The sequence below is a fragment of the Erythrolamprus reginae genome, chromosome 5 (assembly GCF_031021105.1).
Source record: "Erythrolamprus reginae isolate rEryReg1 chromosome 5, rEryReg1.hap1, whole genome shotgun sequence".
Taxonomy (NCBI): Eukaryota; Metazoa; Chordata; class Lepidosauria; order Squamata; family Dipsadidae; genus Erythrolamprus; species Erythrolamprus reginae.
Window position 1 is genome coordinate 58,070,407 of NC_091954.1, and position 24,661 is coordinate 58,095,067.

General features: G+C 35.7%; 1 protein-coding gene across 1 annotated transcript in view; it reads left to right on the forward strand.

The window, feature by feature from the left end:
* The window catches only part of LOC139168595 (guanylate cyclase 2G-like), a 59,288-nt gene that overhangs the window by 21,831 nt on the left and 12,796 nt on the right, over positions 1 to 24,661 (forward strand). Inside the window, exons 2-12 of the mRNA XM_070754219.1 lie at positions 6,210 to 6,558; positions 8,907 to 9,016; positions 9,973 to 10,158; positions 11,024 to 11,168; positions 12,471 to 12,606; positions 13,507 to 13,610; positions 16,494 to 16,660; positions 17,093 to 17,242; positions 19,017 to 19,100; positions 19,938 to 20,042; positions 23,463 to 23,534. Of these exons, the coding sequence (XP_070610320.1) occupies positions 6,210 to 6,558; positions 8,907 to 9,016; positions 9,973 to 10,158; positions 11,024 to 11,168; positions 12,471 to 12,606; positions 13,507 to 13,610; positions 16,494 to 16,660; positions 17,093 to 17,242; positions 19,017 to 19,100; positions 19,938 to 20,042; positions 23,463 to 23,534 (1,608 nt within the window). The remainder of the gene's footprint in view (positions 1 to 6,209; positions 6,559 to 8,906; positions 9,017 to 9,972; positions 10,159 to 11,023; positions 11,169 to 12,470; positions 12,607 to 13,506; positions 13,611 to 16,493; positions 16,661 to 17,092; positions 17,243 to 19,016; positions 19,101 to 19,937; positions 20,043 to 23,462; positions 23,535 to 24,661) is intronic.

Genomic DNA, 24,661 nt, shown 5'->3' on the forward strand with positions numbered 1-24,661 from the left:
ATAAGCCGAAAAAAGTTCGTAAGAACAGACAAAAAATTTCCGAACCCCGGGTTTGTATCACGAGGGGTTCGTATCACGAGGGGTTCGTATCACGAGGGGTTCGTATCACGAGGGGTTTGTATCACGAGGTACCATTGTATTTCCATATACACATGTGATTCTGATAAATCCTAAGTTCTAGATTTAATTTTAAATTTTTCCAAATATTAAATTTTTCTCCAAGAAACATTTTCAATTTTTGCAAACTTTTAAAATTCCTTTGTATATAAAGAAAAAAAATACTTAGAAAGTAACTTATTCCATGAATCAGTTCATTTCTTATCTAGATAAATTCATTCCATTCTTAATTCATTTTTAATACTTATTTCATACACGTTATATCTTATATCTTATAAAAATCTTATAGATTCAATTAGCTGTTCCTAAAGTTTAAGATTATTTTCTTATATTCTTGCCATCGCTTAGCATACTTCACTCCTCTTCTCCATTCAGATCATGTATTTTCATATAAACATGTGTTTCTTTTATATCCTAAGTTCTAGATTTAAATTTAAATTTTCCCAAATAGTAAAAAAAAAATTTTAAGAAAAAGGTTTAATAAAAAATTTATTAAAAGAAAAAAATACAAAGAGTCTGTCAAAGCCTCATTATAACCAGTATCATATAACAAATAAAAAGCTTTTTACTTATTAAATAATTTCCCTTTCCTCAAACCAGATATTCTCCAAAACAATTCTCTCTCTCAATGACCTAACCCAAATAGACTTCAGTGAAGACCGAGTTGAAAAAGCATTACGTGACCTTAAACCCTCTCTATCAGTTGGAGCATACTTCCTAAAAAAACTCTCTTCTGCTATAGCTGAACCACTGAGCCATAGGACAGGGGACGGAAAGCACTCTAGTGCACTTGTACTCGCCCCTTACTGACCTCTTAGGAATCTGGATAGGTCAACGGTAGATAATCTAAGGGTAAAGTGTTGGGAGTTTGGGGATGACACTATGGAGTCCGGTAATGAGTTCCACGCTTTGACAACTCGGTTTCTGAAGTCATATTTTTTACAGTCAAGTTTGGAGTGATTAATATTAAGTTTAAATCTGTTGTGTGCTCTTGTGTTGTTGCAGTTGAAGCTGAAGTAGTCGCCGACAGGTAGGACGTTGCAGCATATGATCTTGTGGGCAATACTTAGATCTTGTTTAAGGCGTCTTAGTTCTAAACTTTCTACTATTATATTGCCATGACACTTCCAGTTTCTCTTCTGACTTAATACTTTTAATGATACAGAGAAATATTTAAGAAATATTGATAATTCCTGTTTATAGATCTGGAGATGGGAGTTTTGAGGAAAACATCCAGTTTGTGGTGTGCTTTCCAGAAAAGTAATTAGCCAAATTGCAACTTCAGGTGTTCCCTTGCAGCTTTTTTATTTTATTTTATTTATTTTTGAATTTATATTGCTGCCTGTTTGCTCATGGTGACTAAAAGCAGCTTACATAATATAAAACTACGTTTAAGCAATAAAACTAATAACAATAATCAAATAAATTAATATAATATAATTAAATCACCTGCCACCCTCCATGTTTCAATGGCTGTAAGACATTCACGTGAATGCTGTTTGCTAAAATTCATTTTTGGATGCTTTTTTATATGATTTCTCAATGTAGGAAATTCTTTTAAAAAACTGATTTAAGTAAAAAGAAAACAATCCACCAACCTTCAGCAGCTTCATCTCAGGTATTCAAAGAGGGTCCGCAACTTGGGCGTCCTCCTCGATCCACAGCTCACATTAGAGAAACATCTTTCGGCTGTGGTGAGGGGGGCATTTGCCCAGGTTCGCCTGGTGCACCAGTTGCGGCCCTATTTGGACCGGGAGTCACTGCTCACAGTCACTCATGCCCTCATCACCTCGAGGCTCGACTACTGTAATGCTCTCTACATGGGACTACCTTTAAAAAGTGTTCAGAAACTTCAGATCGTGCAGAATGCAGCTGCGAGAGCAATCATGGGCTTTCCCAAATATGCCCATGTTACACCAACACTCCCCAGTCTGCATTGGTTGCTGATCAGTTTCCGGTCACAATTCAAAGTGTTGGTTATGACCTATAAAGCCCTTCATGGCACCGGACCAGACTATCTCAGGGACCGCCTTCTGCTGCACGAACCCCAGTTAGGTCCCAGTTAGGTCCCACAGAGTGGGTCTTCTCCGGGTCCCGTCAACCAAACAATTACTTGTTCTGCCTTCTCTGTGGCGGCCCCAGCCCTCTGGAACCAACTTCCCCCAGAGATTAGAATTGCTCCCACCCTCTTTGCCTTTCGTAAGCTTCTTAAAACCCACCTCTGACGCCAGGCATGGGGGAATTGAGATACTCTTTTCCCCTAGGCCTTTACAATTTTATGCATGGTATGTCTGTATGTATGTTTGGTTTTACAATAAGGGTTTTTAACTGTTTATATTGGATTGTCATATGCTGTTTACTACTGTTGTTAGCTGCCCCAAGTCTACGGAGAGGGGTGGCATACAAATGCAATAAAATCAAATCAAAATCAAAAGGCAGCATTCCATTCTATAGAAATGAATTTTCCAAGCCAATTTCACTCTACTACTATGTGCCTATTTTCTTTGGTTATCTCATCTTGCAACCACTTTGGTGATTCCTTAGTGTAACTTGATTATCTTAATTCCAAGACTTGTTTTTCCAGTACATCTTGTAGCTTTTTGTTCTTCTTCTGCATATCATATGAGAACATTACTGATTAATGTTCTTGACTCATTTAAGACATGAAATAACTTTCATTAGTATAGTTTTTCCTTTCATATAAGCATATATTTCTATTACATAACTCTTATTTGGGATAAGAAACATTAGAAAAGGAGTAAGAAATGATAAACAAAAGTTAAAAATAGAAAATTGGGACAAGAAGCAAATAATGTTTAACTAAATCAAATTTACATTTACGTGTTTTGTCATACCTCTGCATATTCATAGGTGTCCAGGGAGTGGTCGGGGAACAAGAGGGGCTTATTAGAAAAACGCACTTCATGATGAATACTCTTGTCAACATTCTTCTGTGGGAATAAATGTTGTCATTTTAGTATTGTTGAAGTTACATAGAACACCTACATTGTTTTGTTTTCTAAACTTCATCATAGTCTTTTTGGAGAATCTTGTTTCTTGTAAACACATTGGTTTACTGGCCTTCTATGCACTCTTAATTCGTTCATTCTTACTTTATACATTTCCTGTACAATTTTATTCTCATTCAATTTTCTCTACATAACCAACCACTTTGATATATTTTTATTGTACAGTACATCAAAGTTTATATTTAATCCATATTCATTCAGCACCTCTATACTGTTGCTTCTTAAGTATGTAAGTCTCCAGTGATCATATGGAGGTCAGAGTTCCTGACAAGAGATTTCTGGAGTGGATGAGAAAATAGTGGTCCTAGCTGGCATGTCCTGGAGAAATTTCTGGGCAATATAGCCAGTCAGTTCACTATGGCTCCTGCTGATCAAAGTTTCTGATTACTACCAAAAATTTATAACAATGTTTTTACTGGATTATGCTTCACAACCAGTAACTTTGTCAAATAATTTCACTGGATGTGCTTGTTTTTGGGAAATGTCTGATTTAAATTCTTTATGTAGAGCAGTTCCAGAGGAAGTTGAAGGCTGCAAAATAATACACACATCCCTACACATCAGTCAGCTCGCATGTTAATAAATTACCATATTTTTCAGACACCTTTTTCCTCCCTAAAAGAGGCTAATAATTTGGGTGTGTCTTATACTCTGAATGTAGGGATTTTTTTTCCCCCAGCCCTAACTAGCTGCTAACGATCTTCCCAGCTCTTACCTTGCAGACTCCTTCATTGTTTCTCTCTGGGAAGAATGTTTTCCAAGTCCTAAGTCTTTGCAGGGTTTTTTTTCATGCTCTAACTTGCTCTGAATAAGTTTCTTTTCAGTTCTAACCAGGTGCTAATGATGTTCCCAGCTCTTACTGGCTTGCAAGCTCTTTCATTGTTACTCTCTGCAATGAAACATCTCACTCCATCGCCCCCATATCATTCCCTTTTTGTTCCTTTGCTCCCTCATTGCCATTTTTATTTCCATCGCTCCCCTGAAAAATGAAATTTCCCCCTGGGTTCAGAGCTTCTGACCTAAATAATAGTTCAGCAGCATTTGGACAATATAGGCTCCTATCCAGTGAAGGGCTACAAACATTTTTACTACCACGCTGTGGCCGTGGATTATTGTGTGGGAGTGGCTTGATGGTCATGTGACTAGGTGGGGATGGCTTGACAATTATGTGACTAGGGTGGCTTAAAGGTCCTGTGACTGAGTGGCTTACCGACCAAAATAAGTTTTCAAATAGGCGCTTGGACTCTTTTTCAGTTGGTTAAGTCACATTATTTGAATAGCCACAAAAAAGGACAAATGATAGACAGCATTATTTGTTGAGGAGTACAATAAAATTTTAAGGTTTTGCACTGAAACCACAAGATTCAGAATGATAACAGATTAGGCAAGTAGCTCAATTTTCTTTAATTGCTATAAAAGTTCAGTTCTAGATAATTATTAAAATGAGTAAAGCCTTTATAGATAAAAACATACTATTTAATTATTTCCTATTTTAAAAGTAATTAAGGATGATTCCTTTTAGGAATTGTTAGACAAAACATTAAAAAATAAGACTAGTACATCATCCTTCACATTCTAACAGCCATGAGAATTCTATATGCTCAATTCTGGAAACAAGAAAAAACTCCAACTACTCTAAATCTTCCAATAAAAATTATGGAATGTGCAGTAATGTCAAAATTAACAATTGAAATTAAAAAGAGGGATGGATCAGATTTTTACAAGTCTGGGTCAATGGTTAGCACAAAAAAAATACTTAAATGTTATTAAAAAAGAAGAAAACTAGGCAACAACTTCATCCAACCCTAGTACAAGACATGCACTGAAAACAACCCATTGATTGAATAGTAAAAGACATCGATCGAGACATACTAAAGATGTTTATTAAAATCCATAACTCAAACCCCCAAAACCTCTGGATTACCTAGATAAAATATAATTACTACATAAAATTATACCTATATCCCTAACTTAATAACTTTACTATAATTAACAAAAACTGAAGGGAAACTTACAGTTACCTAACAACTGAAATTAAAGGTCGTTTATGATTAAAATGTCATCTATATATTTGACAAAATATCTCTCTCTTTAATCTCATTCTTAACTTTCTCACTTTATTTCTTTTATTCTTAATATTTTCTTTATTATTTTTTTCTGTCCAATTTATATTATTGTTATACTATGTATCGTATGTTTTCCTTTTCTTTTAATGTAAATATTCAATAAGGATTTTTGTTTTGGAGTGAGCGGCATATAAATAAATAAATAAATAAATAAATGAATGAATGAATGAATGAATGAATGAATAAATAAATAAATAAATAAATAAATATTCAGCTAAATAAGAAACCCCTTTTTATTTATTTCATTTAGGTACTCTCTGACTCCATACTAATTCTGGCAGGCTTACAATAATAATAATAATAATAATAATAATAATAATAATAATAATAATAATAATAATAATAATAATAATAATAATAATAATAATAAAAATACAGTAGACAAAAAAGATTAATAAAATATGGAATTTGACCAAACCAGTAGAAAACAGATTTTTAAAGGCTTTTCATGATTGCATAACATTCTGAATTCTATAAATTCCATAAAGCCACCTGGTTCTCAGGGATAACAGAGAAAGCATGCTTTCAGAATCCTAACAAAAGGCATTGTTTATTTGAAGATATTTGCACTGTGCCAACTCTATTGGCTTATACCAGCCAAGCAGAGAGTTGATTTTACGGGATATATATATGTGATGAATTAAAACAAAATATATTGATTTCAGACAATATAAAATAATAAAATCACAGATAACAGTCCAAGGTTGATTTTTTAAAAAATATTTCCAAATTTCCTGGATAATTTTTAACATTCAAAAGAACTCTTTGGATCTTCCTGAAGTTTCAATAACATTGTTTAATTTCTTTGAAAAATCCAAATGTGATCAAGTTGACATTTCTTATATCTTCATATAGATAAAAATCCAGAGTAAACAAAATTATATATAATTATTAAGTGTTATTAACTAATGCAATTAATATTATTTTTTCTTGCTAGGTTACAGGATTGCTTGCTTCTCAATGGAATATTCCCATGTTTGGGTTTGTTGGCCAAACAACTAAGCTGAGCAATTCATTTTTTTATGACACTTACGTCAACCTTGTCTCGCCAGTGTATCTGATAGGAGAAGTACTGTATAAAACACTACAATATTTTGGGTGGAAATATGTTGGTCTCTTTGGAAGTTCATACGATGCATTTACATGGGGTAAAACAGAGGAATTATGGACAAGCATAGAAAGCCAACTCAAATTCAATATAACCATCACGGCGAAAGTGAGATACAACACAAAAAATCAAAGCCTCCACGAGGAGAAACTGAAGTATATATCATCCATTGCCAGAAGTAAGTTTCAGAAGAAAAATAATAATAATTAGTATAAATTACCAAAATTCCTATGCTCTTTGGAATAAAGTAAGATAAAAATATTTAATCTTTCTGAAAATCCATTTATTTTATAGAATTAAATCCAAAATTGTATAGTAAAAGGTTCAATACTTCAAATTTGGCTGGACCTTGTTTATAATTTTCTTATATCGAAATGTTATTCAGTGTCAGCCACCAAAGACCAGGTCCACACTTGAAAGTTTAATGAAATTTATTAATTGTTAGAAGCCTATTTACAGCAATTATTTCAACAGACTATTTACTAAGTCTGCACTACTATATATTCCAGTATGCCTACACAGAGATTTATTTTACCAAATGGTGAATCTGACTTTCACTGTTTGTTTGTTTGTTTGTTTGCTTGTTTGCTTGTTTGCTTGTTTGCTTGTTTGCTTGTTTGCTTGTTTGCTTGTTTGCTTGTTTGCTTGTTTGTTAGTTCATTCATTCATTCATTCATTCATTCATTCATTCATTCATTCATTTATAATTTAATTTATAGGCTGCCCAAATCCTTCCAGACTCTGGGTGGTGTACATCTAAAAACAATATAAAAGACAGTTTAAAACCTATAAAATAACCATTCATATCTTTTTGTGGCTGGATCTAGATTGTACCATATTGATCAATGCCCTCAAGCATGCTGGCAGAGCCAAGTCTTCATGGTTTTCTAGAAGGCCACCAGGGTCCAGCCAGTACAGATGTATGTCAGGGGGTGGCTGTTTCTAGAGAGCCAACGTTGCCACAAAGAAGGCCTCTCCTGTGGTTCCGCCAACCAACACTGTCTAGCCGATGGGATCCAGAGAAGTCCAACCTTATGGGGCCTTATCAGTCTCAGGGATCTATGCGGCAGAAGGCAGTCCTGAAGATAGTGGCCCTAAGCCATGTAGGGCATTATAGGTGATAACCAACATCTAATTGAGTCTGGAGACTGATTGGGAGCTAGTGCAGCTCACAGAGAGTTGGTGTGTTGTGGGTGACCTGGTTTCAAACAGCAGCAACCTGAGACCAGGGCCCTGACTTCCCCTGTCACCAGCTATATGGGGTGAGTCTGATGATCCAGAATCAGAGGGGCCAGAACTAGTAAACACAGAGTCCTAGTTCCCAGTAAGCAGCCTATCCCCTGATTCCCACAGTATCTGCCTTTTCCAGTCCCACCCCACAGAGATTCCCACTCCACTGGCCTCCCTCGTCTCTGGCAGGCCCAACATCACACCCATACCAAGATGAGGGTTATGACCGGGCCCCTACCTGCTTCTGTTTACACACTCAGCGAGTGGCTGGGGGGCTGCCAGCTCTTGCCCCTGGCTTTTTAAAAAGTTGAAAGTTGTTATATGATTAAGTCTCTCCATTTGTAATCAGAATTATTTATATAACGTCTAGTATTGGGAAGCAGAATTTAAAAATGTCTTTGGATCATATGATAGAATAGAGATATTTATGTTTTGGCTTTTAATATTACTCCTATTAAAGAACACATATAGTAGATGATGTTATTTGAATTAGTTAGAAATGTTTAAATGCCCAATGTATTTGCCTTGGAGTATATGGAATTATGGAATAAACCCATAATTACAGTGAATCATATTATTCATCTAACATTTAATTCCTAAAATGAGTAATTATTTTGATTTTAATGGAGCTAACCACTTAGTACATCGAATTATCATTTTATATATCTACATCCCTGGAAATGCATCAGAATGCTAAAAATGTTTAAAAGAGTACAAATTCAGGCCTCTGGATAGCATAGACATACATAGATAGAATATAGACATAGATATATAGATATGTACAGATATAGATATAGATGATATAGATATACATACTGTATACACAATCCAGCAATTCATTCAACCTTTGAGACTTTTTGTAATAGTGGCTGCATTTTAAGTACTCATAAAAGAATAAAAGAGAAATTGCTGACCTATAATCCCTACACTGATAGCTTTCATTCACTAACAGATTCATTCCTATCTCAGTTCCATGCCTGCCAAAAGGTTCATTGCTGTCTATTTTCTCTGCCATTTTCATGCTGACCAGTCTCTTGTTCCCAGTATCTTTCTCTTCCAAGCTGCTTCATGACACATATTTAAACACTTTTATATTTAATATTGCAAATATTGTTTGCATTATTTAATAAGATACAAACAATAAAATCTCTACCTTTTAATGCATTGAATAGGAATGAATAAATTGCTTTGGCTTTTTGTAATGCTGTTGAGCTAATGCCTGGTTACTTCAAGCTTCCATTATCTTCTGTATTAACTTTAGATAATAGATGACTAATTGTTTCAATTTCTTTGCAGTTATTGTTTTAATCTGCAATCCTTTGGATGCAAGATCTATTTTGTTACAAGCCAAAGAATTAGGTATGACAAACGGACCATATGTGTTCTTTGTTCTGCAACAGTTTGAGGTCAGTAACTAACAATGAGTATTTTATTATTATGTTTAAAACATTTTTAGGTTGCATAATTTGGCAACTATGATTCTAATGCAGGGGTGTCAAATTCAAGGCCGATGGCCCACATCCAGCCTGCAGTGGCTCCGCCAGCAAAATTGGAGCTTGAAAGGACTGCACATGGCCCTCCGAAGCTTCATTTTTGCTTGCAAAGGGTTGCAGGAGGCAGTCACTCCATTTTCACTAGCCGAGTGCTAGCAAAACAAACTATTAGCAAAAATGGCATTTGATCAGAAGGGACAGGAAAGGAGAAAGGGAAAGGAAAGAAAAATAAAAAGAAAGATGGGAAGAAGCAAGGTTTGAGGAATAGGTAAAGGTTCCCCTTGCACATACATGCTAGTTGTTCCCGACTCTATGGAGTGTGCCCATCTCCATTTCTAAGCCCAAAAGCCAGCGTTGTCTGATGATGATTCCTTGGTTATGTGGCTGGCATGCTTTTGAACTGCTAGGGTGGCAGAAACTGAGAGAAGTAATAGGAGCTCACCTTATTACTTGGTGTTAGGGATTCGAACCACTGAACTGCCAACCTTTCTGATCAACAAGCTCAGCATCTTAGCCACTGAGCCGCATGTCCCTTTTTTAGGAGTAAAAACTATTCAATCTTTACCCCCAATTTATTAAAGTATTCCATAGAGAAACAGGATTGAATGTGTGTCTATCTATAAAGGCTAATTGTTTTGGGCATACATAATACAACCCAAAATATTTATTCCCTTAGGACCTCTTTATCACACATTTATACTATATTTTATATTCAATGGAGTGGGGAAAATGTTGAAAGTTTAACAGGAAATACTGATAGCTTACCTGTGAAGTATGTTTTACTGACCTTCACATTCATACACTAATACACCAATTAAATTGTGCATATTTATTACTAGAACTCATAATTTTTCTCTCTTGTGTTCCAGGCTTACTTTTTGGAAGAGAGTTGGAATCATGAAAACACCAGCATTTTAGATGCTTATCAGTCTGTTTTTTTAATAGCTCTAAGGTCTTACAGGGAATATAACAATTACTCTGATTTCATGAAGAAGCTCCATGACAAGCTAAAGGAAAAGCAGCCCTCTTACAATTTATTTTCTTTACAAGAAGAGGTTATATTTACTATATTAATTGTATATGTCCTTATTAGAAATATAGCTTAAAGGGTTTTTTTTTGTCATTCTCATGACTTGATTTGGTGCCAATGCTGTCAATCTCTTGCATACCCAATATTTATCCAATATTAATTAATCATCTATTCAGGACTGTCAAACTTGCATCATCATGTGACATATCAGGACGTTTCCCCCCTTTGTTAAACCAGGCATGGGTGTGGCCAGTGCCTGATTCATCCGGCCCACGGCCCACAAGTTTGACAGTCCTGATCTAACTCATTTCCAATCTGATGGTTTTTAGTTGTTTGCACTTCAGCTTCTCAAACCCCTTGTAGCAATGTAGGCTTGAATTGCTCTGAAATTTAGTGGGCACCAAGTTGGAAGAGGCTGAACGAAGTATTTTGTGGAATTAAAAAACATGCTCGGGTAGAATAATCAGAATTTAAAAATGGCACAAATTCAAATTCTAATATTCTTTGCACCGTTTTTTTTAAAAAAGAGCAGGGATTCTGATTATGTTAGAATGACATGATAAGCAATGTTAGTTAACTAACATATCCCACCACTATTTGCAATTTTTTAGCTAAATTATTCAATTGGGTCAATCAAAGCCCAACTATTTGCCATTTTGGGAATTGTAATTTGGGATATGTATCTAAAGCTGGGGGAAGAATTTGGAATAAACTTAAAATTGCAGTAGTATGGTTTCTGCAAATTATGATAAGGTAACTGCTAAAACCCCGCCTTCTAGAAGTAGAAACCCTGGTCTCCAGTCAAATTTGTAACCAGACAATTTAAAGAGTGATATGCACCCCCTTTCCCCCAGGAGCCCAAACTGTTTCACATATTGTATCTTTTTCAGTTAAATTCTTATGCTGCGTACCTTTATGATGCTGTTTTGCTTTATGCATCAACTGTAAAAGAAATGTCAGAAGACAAAAAGGATTTCCTTGATGGAAGGGCATTAATCAACACTTTAAAAGGCTATAATAAAACCCCTCTGTATGGTAAGTTTGTGAGTTAAGACTACAATCATTGTAAATTGGCAGGGCCAGTAATACAACAACTTTGGCTATGGTGATCTCCAATACAAAGATACAAAGAAGCTGGAATGGTGTCTATGCTTGTATATATGATTAGTTTATAGTATGTGATGCAAACCCAAAAAGTGGCTGAATAAAATGGATGTAAGCATATCATGGCTAAGTGTGTCATATAAAGATCGTATCTGAAAGTGGAATAATTTCTAAGGGATCTCCTTACAAGCAAGAATAGGAATATCTTTATAGCCATATTGCCAAATTGTATATCAAATGTGAGCAGAACCAAAGGTAAAATGGAAAAGATCTGAGTGGCAAGCAGTGTTCTCTCTAAATTTTTTTTGGGGTGGGCGGAAAAGTATAGTGTCTGAGCCCCTTCGGGACTGGGCGACACAGAAATAATAATAAAATTTCCCTCTCGGCTTCTGGGCAGGTTTGGAAAACTCTGAGTTGATGATGATTTTTAAGTGAGCGATTGCTCACCTGCTCAGCTTAGAGGGAACTATGGTGGCAAGATATCTTTTTCTTGCTGCTTTACGTTTTTCTTCACATGCTGTTTATAATCAGGCTGTTTCTAAATGGAGATGTAATAAAACAATTAATTTTTCTGATTGCTTTATTGACTAATACTAGTTTTGGAAATCTCTGAAAATTTTGAAGTTTCAGAAGAATTGTTCCACCAACACTCCGCAGTCTGCATTGGTTGCCGATCAGTTTCCGGTCACAATTCAAAGTGTTGGTCATGACCTATAAAGCCCTTCATGGCATCGGGCCCGCCTTCTGCCGCACGAATCCCAGCGACCAATTAGGTCCCACAGAGTTGGCCTTCTCCGGGTCCCGTCAACTAAACAATGCCGTTTGGCGGGACCCAGGGGAAGAGCCTTCTCTGTGGCAGCCCCGGCCCTCTGGAACCAACTTCCCCCAGAGATTAGAATAGCCCCCACCCTTCTTGCCTTTCGCAAGCTTCTTAAAACCAACCTCTTTTGTCAGGCATGGGGGAATTAAGATATTCTTTCCCCCTAGGCTTCCACAATTTATGTATGGTACGTTCGTATATATGATTGGTTTTAAAATAAGGGTTTTTAGCTTTTTTAGTATTGGATTATTGCATGTTGTTTTTACTACTGTTGTTAGCCGCCCCGAGTCTACGGAGAGGGGCGGCATACAAATCCAATAAAATGAAATGAAATGATTGAAAAATGTTCCGGAAAAATAGGGTGTATAATAAATGTTTAAGCATCTGTATCTTGAATATCTTTTTTTATATAGGCATCACTGGTCCTGTGCACATTGACGAACTGGGTGAGAGAAAAATTGATTATTCTGTGTTTGATCTCCAGGAATCTGGAAATTCTACTCACTTCATTCCTGTTCTTAATTTTGATACCTACAGAAGAACACTAAGGTATTTATTTCTGTAATATTTCATAAGTACTCTATAATATAATCTTTCACATATCATGAAAATATTGTACATAAATATTTAATTTGTCAAGAACAATATATAGTTTCTTTATTCATATATTGAAGGAGTAGCTTATTGTCTTTATTTTATGGAGCATGAATTTTGACCAACTTCAGTCAGAAGCCTAGTTCTTTTTATAGAGCAATCTGACCCTTGCTTTTCATAGCTTTTTCTGTTTTCTATGAGTTCACGTGTACAGAATGAATTCAAGTCTATTTCAAACTGAGCTCATGAACATGTCCATATAGTTTTCTTAATAATAATAAGAAATTTGTTGACATTGCATTTATGGGAAATTTTGTTAATCATCCAATCCATTCTGCGCCCTATTATTTTCTGGTGTTCTTCAAGCATTAAATGACTCTCACCAAAACAGGTTGAATAAGTACGTTAGACTGAGAGAGTGTGACTGGCCCAATTTTACCTATCTGGCTTTCATGACTAAGCTAGGACAACCTCTCACTTTAGCATCTTAACCACTAGATATTTCTCTCCCTCTCTCCCTTACCCCTCTCTTTCTTCCCTCCCTCCCTCACCATCTCCTTCTCCCTTTCTTTCTCCTGACTTCCATACTTTTAGTAATTACTGGAGCATTTACTGGAATGTAATGTCATCAGCATGCTGATGAACCCCATTCTATTTGAAATATGATTCATACACATTTTATTAAACATATAAAAAAGAAAAAATATTGTGACAAAAGTATAATATATAAATAAGTTATTTTTAAAGTATGGGTTGCTTCACAAGTTTAGTATATTAATAGATTTACAGTAAATAATAAGGTATTTCTGTAAAAGTATAACTGATTTTTATGTTATCTTGTCTTATTATCTACAGTCCTACTGTAGAAATTGACTATATTGGTTGGTCAAATGGAGAAATATCTAAAGACATACCAATTTGTGGATTTCACAATGAGCACTGTAAAATTCAAGCTACCAGTGAGTCTAATGTTTACTTGCACTTTATACTGTGTATCTGAATCATACTCTAAATTTTATTGTAGATCAGACCATTGAATTAAATTCTTATCTTTTTTAAAATGAAAAATGGCTAATATTAAAAACTATATTGCATCTGATTGGGGATAGCAATACTATTATTATTATTATTATTATTATTATTATTATTATTATTATTATTATTATTAGATTTGTATGCCGCTCCTCTCCAGAAACTCGGAGCGACTCACAACAATTACAGCAATATAATAAATTCAATAATAAAAAGACATCTAAAAACCCTTCATTAAAACCATACAACACAATCATACCATACATAAACTATGTCGGCCCAGGGGTGTCTCAGTTACCCCATGCCTGGCGACATAGGTAACTTACAAAAGGCAAGGAGGGTGGTGGTGGTGGTTCTAATCTCCGGGGGCAGTTGATTCCAGATGGCCAGGGCCGCCACAAAGAAGGCTTGTCCCCTGGGGCCCCCAGATGACATTGTTTAGTCAACGGGGCCTGGAGAAGGCCAACTCTGTGAGACCTTATTGGTCGCTGGGATTTGTGGAGCAGAAGACAGTACTGAAGGTATTCTGGTCCAATGCCATGTAGGGCTTTATAGGTCATTACCAACACTTTGAATTGTGACCAGAAACTGATTGGTAGCGAATGCAAGCCGGGAGTGTTCATGAGATATGGGAAAATCTAGGGAGCCCCACTATAGCTCTTGCGGCCGCATTCTGCACGATCTAAAGTTTCCGAACACTCTTCAAAGGTAGCCCCATGTAGAGAGTGTTGCAGTAGTGGAACCTTGAGGTGATGAGGGCATGAGCGACTGTGAGCAATGACTCCCTGTCCAAATAAGATCGCAACTGGTGCATAAGGTGAACCTGTTCAAATGCCCCCCTCACCACAGCCGAAAGATGTTGCTCCAATGTTAGCTGTGGATCGAGGAGGACCCCCAAGTTGTGAACCCACTCCGAGGGGGTCAGCAATTCCCACCCCAGGGTAATGTGAGGCAGAACCCACACCCACTCTGTCTTGTCAGGGTAGAGTTTTGAATATTACTATCTTTAAACATTGGAGTCTCAACAACAACACTATCCTTCATTCTGTTATATTCCTGTTCTAGCCTATTCCAGCCAACATGTTCCATAAACTTTGCATTTGTACTATGATTTTTTCCATAGCCAACAAAATGGAATAGCCTAGCTCTATGTTGTCCTTTTTTCTTACTTGAGTAGGAATAAGCACCCAAGTTGGTGCACTAAACGTATGCAAATAACTTAAATCAGGCTTCCTTCCATACCACTGAGTGTATGGTATATCCACAGTTGCTGCATTAACTACATTATTAAGAACATGCTTTGCACACATAAGCATTTCACCCCAAAGCTGGTCTGGCAAACCAGAATCAGAAATCATGGTTCTAATCATAGCTTGCAATGTCTGACCTCTCCTCTGTTTGTGATTATGTTTGTGATTATGTCAATTATGTTGAGGTCTATAAGGAACAGAACGTCTATGTCCTGTTCCAGCTATCTATCTATCTATCTATCTATCTATCTATCTATCTATCTATCTATCTATCTATCTATCTATCTATCTATCTATCTATCTATCTATTGATTTGATTTTTTGCCGCCCTTCTCCTTAGACTCAGGGCGCCTTACAACATGTTAGCAATAGCACTTTTTAACAGAGCTAGGCTATTGCCCCCACAATCCGGGTCCTCATTTTACCCACCTCGGAAGGATGGAAGGCTGAGTCAACCTTGAGCCGGTGATGAGGTTAGAACCACTGACCTTCAGATCTACAGTCAGCTTCAGTGGCCTGCAGTACAGCACTCTACCTGCTGCGCCACCCCGGCTCAATTTACAACCTGGTTACAAACCTATTATTACTAAACTCTGAACCATTATCAGTAACAACACTTATAACTTTCTTATTCATTTTCCTTTCCACAAATCTTAATAAAATTGGAAAAATATTGGTACATTTCTGCATTATATTTCATGAAATAACAGAAAACAAATCTGGAATAATGATCAACTATGCTAAGGCTCCACCTAAACTAGGTTTCTTAGCACCAATTATATCAGCAAATACTACCTCTAAAGATCTTTAGGAGATATGAGTAATTATTCAGTTATACAAGAGAGATACATTAAAGTGTATAAAATAGTGTTTACTTTAGAAATAGTACAATCAAGTTAAACAGTCCAGAAATTCACATTCAAATCAGCCAATATCTCTCAATACAATAATACTATTACAAATCTGTCTTTGTCTTACATATCAGACATACATTACAGTTTATCAATCAAACTATCATCAAACACACAGAGTTTACTACATCAGTGAATCAGCAGAATGAACAGAGAGAGAACAGAAAGAAAGAATCATGCTTCTGTCTTCCTCTTATGGCAATTTGCAACACTACCTCTTCAAGCTATAGTACTTCAACATATACAAGCATTCATTGTTAGTTTGTTTACATATTGCAAACCCAACTGTTTTGTATAGAGTAGTAACACAATTGAATTTGGTAGGAACCGGAATCCAGTAACAACTGGAAAATGTTGACTAACTGGACATCTTATTCTGCAAATTAGTTTCATTCTACCAAAGTTCTGTAATAATTAGTTAAGCTATTCCCAACCAATAGAGAAGGGTTTCATTCATAATCATCACTACCTTGATAAATTCTAAATTCTAAAATCTATATTTATAACAAGGAAGAATTGTTTGATAGATTTGTTGTCCTGAGATTTCTAAAACATAATTCACATTTCTTTGTATCAAATGGCATGCTTCACTAAGACTGAGCTTATTCTGCCTATTACATAATGACCTGTAGTATTTTTTTATCCTTAGAAGGTATAGCTCTGATTGTCATGATCATCCTCCTGATAATAACAATATTGGGGACCATAGGCGTGACAATATTTATGAAGATCTATAAAGGCAACTTTCAAAAGCAAATCAATGATACTGGATGGAGAATTAACTATGAGGATATTATTTTTCTTAATAATAATAAGGTAATGAATGCTGGGGGAAGTCATACTTATCTAACACAACTATTGGACACAGCAAAAATTAGCACACATTAAACTAAAATTGAAACAGAGATATGAGGTCCATTCAATTGATGCCATCCATTCCATTAAATGCACATATTTTAAAAGGAACATATTTAAAGAAAGCTGTGGTAGTCTTATTACTTTCTTCTTCTTCAAAGATATGGCAAAAAGGTTTCTGGTATCATTGGATGGAAGACTCAATAATGTTGTTATGGGTTTTCCAACTCATAACCCCAAATCAAGACTTTTAATCTTGATAGGATGTGTTAGATTTTTTTTCTGTGATCATAAGCCCTTGATATTGTCTAGAAGAGTAACTTTTTAATGCTAATGGAAGATTTTCTTTGACATTAAAATCCCTAATATAACATTTTACATTCACTTTGAAAGGAAAAATGTGATCAGACTCAAGCAAGAAAATCAGAACCTGAAGAAACTGAAAATGTTGGGGCCCATTTGTTCATCTCCAGCAATAATTATTCCTCACTGAAAGATAAGCAAGGAAAAGAAGATTTTTTCACCACAGTAGGATTGTATCAGGTATGTACTGTATATATATATATGTGTGTGTGTGTGTGTGTAGATTGATATCAGGTATGGAATATATAGATATCCCAACTACAATAGATGCATTAGGACGTAAGAATGCATCTGTTTAATTTCTGTTGTATTTAATAGCATTTCCATTATTTACAGAGCACGAGCTGCCCAGAATATGAAGAATAGGAGATACTAGATAGGGATGGAAAGGTGATATCTTTATTTGATTAGCTTTGTAGAAATTGGAATTAAATTAAATCCTTAGATTACTGGTACCTAATAGCTAAGAACTATTTTCCTTATTGGCTGTCCATTGACATCTCAGCTGGCAGGAAAATTACAGCCCTGCTACGGGCTACCAGTTTTGACAGCCATCATATAAATATCAGCCGGACAGAGGTTTTCCTGTACCAGTTACTGCTTTGTCCTATTGACAGCTGTTCTAATAAAAGGGTTACATTCTAATCACCGTCTATGCCTCAGTTCTTGACCCTGCCATTTTATCCAAGCTAGAACTATTTGTTTGTTTATGTTCCCATTCCTATAGACTCTAGGCAGCTAACAATATAAACAGATAAAATACTTCACCAAACCCCATACACATATAAACATAAAAATAAAATTAAAACCCACCAATGAATACAATTCATGGCTCTGACTTTTTAAGCGGAGAAGACATTTCTCCAGTGTAAGATGAAACAGAAAGCTATTCAGGATTATTCAAATGACAAGGAGGGATGAAATGAATTAAATTTTTATTGGGTGGTAATCGCCTACCTCTAAGGATCCATTATGTGAGATCTTGGAGAGATAGGACCTAGAGAAAATTGTCAGACTTTTGAAATAGACCAGGTCATGATTACATGACAGCTGATTTGTGCTGATTTATAGTTATAATATAAAATAATGGAATCATAGCAGCGTGCCACAGTTTCCCTCTGCTATCTCTTATAGTAACCAAAAAGAATCAAAGCATGTATTCTCCTTTTCCATGACAGAGTTTTTTCTTATTTTCTCTTAAATCACTCATAACTTTATCAAGGTTGTCTCTACAGGAATTGGCTCTATTTTATCTAGCTGGATGGACAGCAGAATACAGGAATAGGTGCCCCCCTCAGCAATTCTGGAATTATGTAGGACCTTCAGTGTAACCACTAATACTTTAAATCACATACAGAAGGCAATTGACAACAGTTGCAGCTCCTGAAGTAGCAAGGGTAGCCTAAGCATATCAAGATAACCAATTCTGCTCTCAACACCATCTGTACTTTCATAGAGTGAATGGCAGTAAATCTAACCAAGAAATGACCAAGGCATGAGATTGAGCAGGAAAGCTTGATATATCTAGAAATCTAGATGTAAGTGTTCAAAAGCTGCCACATAAAACCCCTTTCATACTTAAATATATAATGCCCCTAAAATTCTTGGACCCTCAAATCCCAAATCATTAAGTCAAGCTTTCTTCCCCACCCAGATCATGAAGGCCACCAGACATTGGGTGAGCACTTCCATAACATCATCTGTTCAGCCAGGGAGATGTCTAGCAGAGCATCATCAGCAAATTGGAAATCCCCTACTAGCTTCATATCGATGTTGAAAAGAAATTGATAGAGAAGATATCCATTATTCACCACTAAATAGGGACTTCTTGCCCATCAGCCTTCTGAAAGTGACTATTCTTGTAACAGTAGACCACTATTCCAAGATGGTTTCTATGTTAAAGCGAACAAAATTAAAGCTTTTCTTCTTTTAAACCTTTTTGGTTTTATTTCAGGGTATTATTGTTGCTGTCAAGTTTATTGATAATCAAACAGATGACTTAGTTTGGAAACCATCAGTTCTTAAAGAAATTCAAATGGTATGTCTAGTTGATCAGCTTTTTAAAATCTTCTGTTAAAAATCTGTCTTCTTTAAATCTTCAGTTTCTACAACTGAATTTCAAACTTGAACCCAGGTTAATAACCTAGATTAATAATACCTGACTTGCTATTACAATTAAGTATTAGTGCCTAGGTCACTGCAGTATGATTTATTTTTGAAATTTATTCCTAAAACTTGAATGGTTTTAATGAAGTCACACAAAATCAGATAATTCACCTTGATTTATTACAGGTGCTAGGCACTTTTGTGATAGAAAACTATTTGAAAGAAAGAATGAAAACAATACATGACTTCATTAGTAGCTTGACTACATTACTGCCTTTCCCTCTTACTCAAATTCTGTTCTGGTCTCCTTCAGCTCAGCAACCTCTTGGGAAGGAAGCATTCTAGCAAGATTTCCTCTAGTAACTTTTTCTATTGCTGAGCCTAGTTATACACAGTTACAATAATTTATTTAATTTTAAAATCTTCATATTCAAATTATTTTCTTTTCTGGTGGAAAAACTGATTAAAATACACATTTTCTTCATTACAATGGATAAAAATTATTTTACCATGTCAGTGACAGTTTTGGTAAAATATTGATAAGAACATTGATAAACTGCTATATTGAAAGGTGTCTTACTTGGAAAGTGTTCTTGGTAAGCAATGGTATGAATCTGGTCCTTCAAGAAACACAATCCCATTCAGAACCAGAGCCATATGTCTTATCAAGATTGATTGACTTTCTGTAGAGTTTGATATTGGTATAGGCTGGGGTGTGTGCAGAAGTAATTAAGAATTGATAAACATTAATTAACTTAATTTATTTCAGATGAGAGAACTGAGACAAGAAAATCTGGTGGTTTTCTATGGGATATGTCCAGAAGTTCCAAATACCTGCATTGTAATGCATTATTGTAAGAAAGGAAGCCTAAAAGTAAGCATTATGCAAAAGAATGGCTAACGATTAATTATACAGTACTGTTAGAAATAGTTCCATTTTATATATTCCAGAATAGAATAGAACAGAACAGAACAGAAAGTTCTTTATTGCCTGAGTGTGATTAGACACATAAGGAAATTGTCTTTGGTGCATATGCTATCAGTGTACATAAAAATACAATATACAAGAATCATAAGGTACAATACTTAATGATAGTTTATTTATTTATTTATTTATTTATTTATTTATTTATTTATTTAACATACAAATATAGTATTGTATTGTAGTATGTTTAACATAATATAAGTATAAAGTAGAGATAGAAAAGATAAAAAGACATTAAGACAGGAACGGTAGGCACAAAGGTGCACTTATACACGCCCCTTACAGACCTCTTAGAAAAGGGGAGAAGTCTATTGCAGATAATCCTCAATGAAAGGCAGGTTGGTAGCAATTGTTTTTTCTGCGGTTATAATTATCCTCTGAAGTCTTTGTCTGTCTTGTTGGGTTGCAGAATCAATTGAGACAGTTATAGAGGTAGAACTGTATCAGCAGCTCCTTAGGCATTTTGAGTTTCCTGAGTTGGCTCAGAAAGAACATTCTTTGTTGTGCTTTTTGGATGAGTTTTTGATGTTAGGTGTCCATTTTAGGTCTTGAGATATAATAGAACCTAGAAATTTGGACTTGTGCCCCTGCTGGCTGGTTTCGGCCAGCAAGGAGGTGAGATGAGGCTGGCTCCAGGTATTAGTCAACAACTTATTTATTTATTTATTTATTTATTAGATTTGCATGCCACCCCTTTCCGTAGACTCCTTGAGTGAGGGGTCCTTTCTGCAATTGCTAAAGGAAGCGGTTGTGAGTTCCCTCCTCAAGAAGCCTTCCCTGGATCCAGTCTTATTAAACAACTATCATCCAGTCTTCAACCTGCCCTTTGTGGATAAGATTGTAGACAAAGTGGTGGCACTGCAATTCCTGCGGTCCTTGGAGGAAACAGATTATCTTGACTCATTTCAATCTGGCTTCCGATCCGGTTACATGGAAACTGCTTTGGTCACACTGATGGATAATCTCTGGCAGGCCTGGGATATAGGTCACTCCTCTATATTGGTGCTTTTTGACCTCTCAGTGACATTTGATACCATTGACCATGGTGTCCTTCTGCGACGACTGGAGGGGTTGGGAGTGGAAGGCACCATTTTATGGTGGTCCTTCTCCTACCTGTTATTGTTATCATCTAAGTATGAGTCTTCGGATAGGGGTGGCATACAAATCTAATAAATGATTATGATTATGATTATGATTATGATTATGATTATGATTATGATTATGATTATGATTATGATTATGATTATGATTATGATTATGATTATGATTATGATTATGATTATGATTATGATTATGATTATGATTATGATTATGATTATGATTATGATTGGGACAGAAGATTAAGCAAGATTTAAAATCTTATTCTATACAGTATTATAGAATAAGAATTTTAATCTAATACTTAGATAATAATAAAATAAGATAAAGCATAGAGTCTTAATAGTTTATCCAGAAATGATATGGTTGCACACTAACCAAGTTTGTGCAATAAAGCTGAATATGTAGACACATAAATTCTGCTCAAGCATGAACTCCTGTTTGGAAGGAATTAAGTCTCAGGGTAATTGGCAGACTTATAATACTAGAACAGGTCCAAATCTATTGGACTAATTCTTTATTTTAATGATAGATCTGGAAAGTACCAAGGATTGGAAACACTAACGTACTTGTGTTCTGTTACTAGGAAAGTATCACTTATAATTCTTTCAAAAAACAGTTCAAAAAAGTATTACCATTGGTCTTCCCACTTGGATCTGGTTTAGAACAGCAAGAAATGAAATAATAAATCAAAAATGAAATTGAAGCAAAGAAGTGTGATGTAATTTAATCAACTGAAATAAAGAAATGAAATGCAATCAAATGTAATCAGAAATGAAACAAATCAATCACTGGCATTTGTAATGATGAAAATACAGAGCATAAAATGATACATATATAGGTTTATATAATAAATAAAATATCTAGATTCTTGCATGTAAGTCACATGGGTTCTTATCTTTGGAAATAGGGATGCAGTGGAGGCACAAATTCAACTTCTGATTTAAGCTGTCCCACTTGTGACTTTTTACCAACATTGATTTTTCATGCTACAATAATTGCATCTCAGCCAGGATCTTCAACAATACAGTTTTTCAAGCCACATTTTACAATACTGGCATTTGATGGACTAGAATAGAAATACAAAAGTAAAACCTTAGACCAGGGGTCTCTAAACTTGGCAACATAGCTGGCTGGGGAATTCTGGAAGTTGATGTCCACAAGTCTTAAAGTTGCCAAATTTGAAGACTGCTGCCCTAGACTCTATATATTATGAATAAAAAAAATTCTTGATTCCTGCAAGGTGTTTGCAAGACTTTTGTTATGTATCACATGAGGGTATCACACCTCTGTGACCTCTTAGAACAGTGATGGCGAACCTTTTTCCCCTCGGGTGCCAAAAGCACGTGTGCACATACTATTGCGCCTGTGCAAATGCCCACACCCATAATTCAATGCCTGGGGAGGACGAAAATTGTCTCCCCTGGGCCCCCAGAGGCCTTCTGGAGGCCAGAAACAGCCCATTTCCCAACTTCTGGTGGACCCATTTTTCATCCTCCCCAGGCTCCAGAGGTTTCCCTGGAGCCTGGGGAAGGCAAAAATGCCCTTCCCCATCCCTCTCGAGGCCCTCCAGAAGCTGAAAATACTCTCCCATAGCCTCTGTGTGAGCCGGAAATCAGATGGCCAATGTGCACATGCATGCTGGAGCTGAGCTAGGGCAACAGCTTGCATGCCAGCAGATATGGCTCTGCGTGCACATATGGTACCCGTGCCATAGGTTCACCACCACCTGTCCTAGAGTGTCTTATCCTTGGAATTTCTGCAAGGAAAATATGATAATAAATTCAACCAGAATAGAACTGCCATTGTTGAGTAGAACAAATTGAGGCATTAACATATATACTGTATGGCTAAACTTTATATATTCCAATATTTTAATTCATTTCCTGTATAGATAACTAGGAGTAGGCTGATATTCTTCTCTGGTTCTCAGTCTAGTCCTTAAAGAAGATTATAAGATTATTTTCTGTTGCCATCATTATACATCATGAAATGCCCTAAGCTGAGCAACAGCAAAGTGCAAGCATAATGTTAGAAATTAGACTGTGCTCATATTTTTCTGATGTATGTAAACATTTTGAAATTCTTATAAGTAAACTGCATTATAATGAACTGGGTATAAATAAATCATCTAGACCATGTTTTAAGACAGAAATCAACCACCACCCCCAAATCCAACCCATAAGATTCCTGTGCTGATTCTTTTTCTAGGATGTTTTGTTACATTCTGCTATTGAACTGGATTGGATTTTCAAAATTTCTTTTGCCTGTGACATAGTCAATGTAAGTATGGCTTAGAAGAATTGTTTTGTACTAGAAGGACAATTTGAAAACTGCTGATTAGTATATCAACTGAATAAAAGCAGAGGACACATTATCTCTGTTCTTGTCATGGTTGTGTGGCAGCTCTTTAAGTAGTATTACTTTCTCTCTTTGTGAGGATGTATGTATGTATGTGTGCAGGGGTGGGCTGCTGTCCGGACCGGGGGGGGGGGATGCAGTGGGGTAGCAAAAATGGAGCTCCACCCCAGAGCACCCAATTTGCACTGAAATTTGAAAGAAAATGCAGGGCATACTGCATAAGCCAGGCCCACACTGTGGTAGTAAATATTTTGGTAGCCCTTCACTACACATGTGTAAATGTAAAAATGTCTGTGGGTCTTAATTGCATACTTACTTTGGGTCCTAATTCCAAGAACAAAGAAAACAAAGTAAAAAAAGTTATTTCCTTGAGCTAATTATTACTGGGTTGAGTTATATTTTTAATAAATGAGATTGTAATTCTTGGTCTGAATTTTGATATTTAATATATAAACCTGGGATCTGCTAGAGACCATATCTCTAGACTTCTAATTTTTATCTTAGAGAAAGATTAGGCAGTATTGAAAAAACAATGCTCTACAACAAATGCTATAATAGATTATATTACCCTGTTTCCCCGAAAATAAGTCATCCCCGAAAGTAAGACATAGGAGAGGTTTTGTAGAATTGCCTAATATAAAGCATTCCCAGAAAGTAAGAAGTAGGAGATGTTTCATTTTGTAGCATCCCGAACAGAACATATATAACATATATTTGAAGAAAGTATAATTGTTGTACATGAAAATAATGGTACGGTAGTAGTAAGAAATTCTTGATAGGATTCACAGTTTATTTATTTATTTATTTTTATTTAATTGGATTTGTATGCCGCCCCTCTCTGAGGGCTCGGGGCGGCTCATAGCATGTACAGAAGAACAAGAAACAATAATAGCAATCCAATTAATATATTTAAAAAAATTCTTTAAAATTCTAATTTAAAAAACCCATCAATACCATTCATTCAACAATCAAACTAAAGCATTCATTGGTCAGGGAGGAAGATCTAAGGAACCCCAGGCCTTGTGGCAAAGATGAGTTTTTAAACTCTT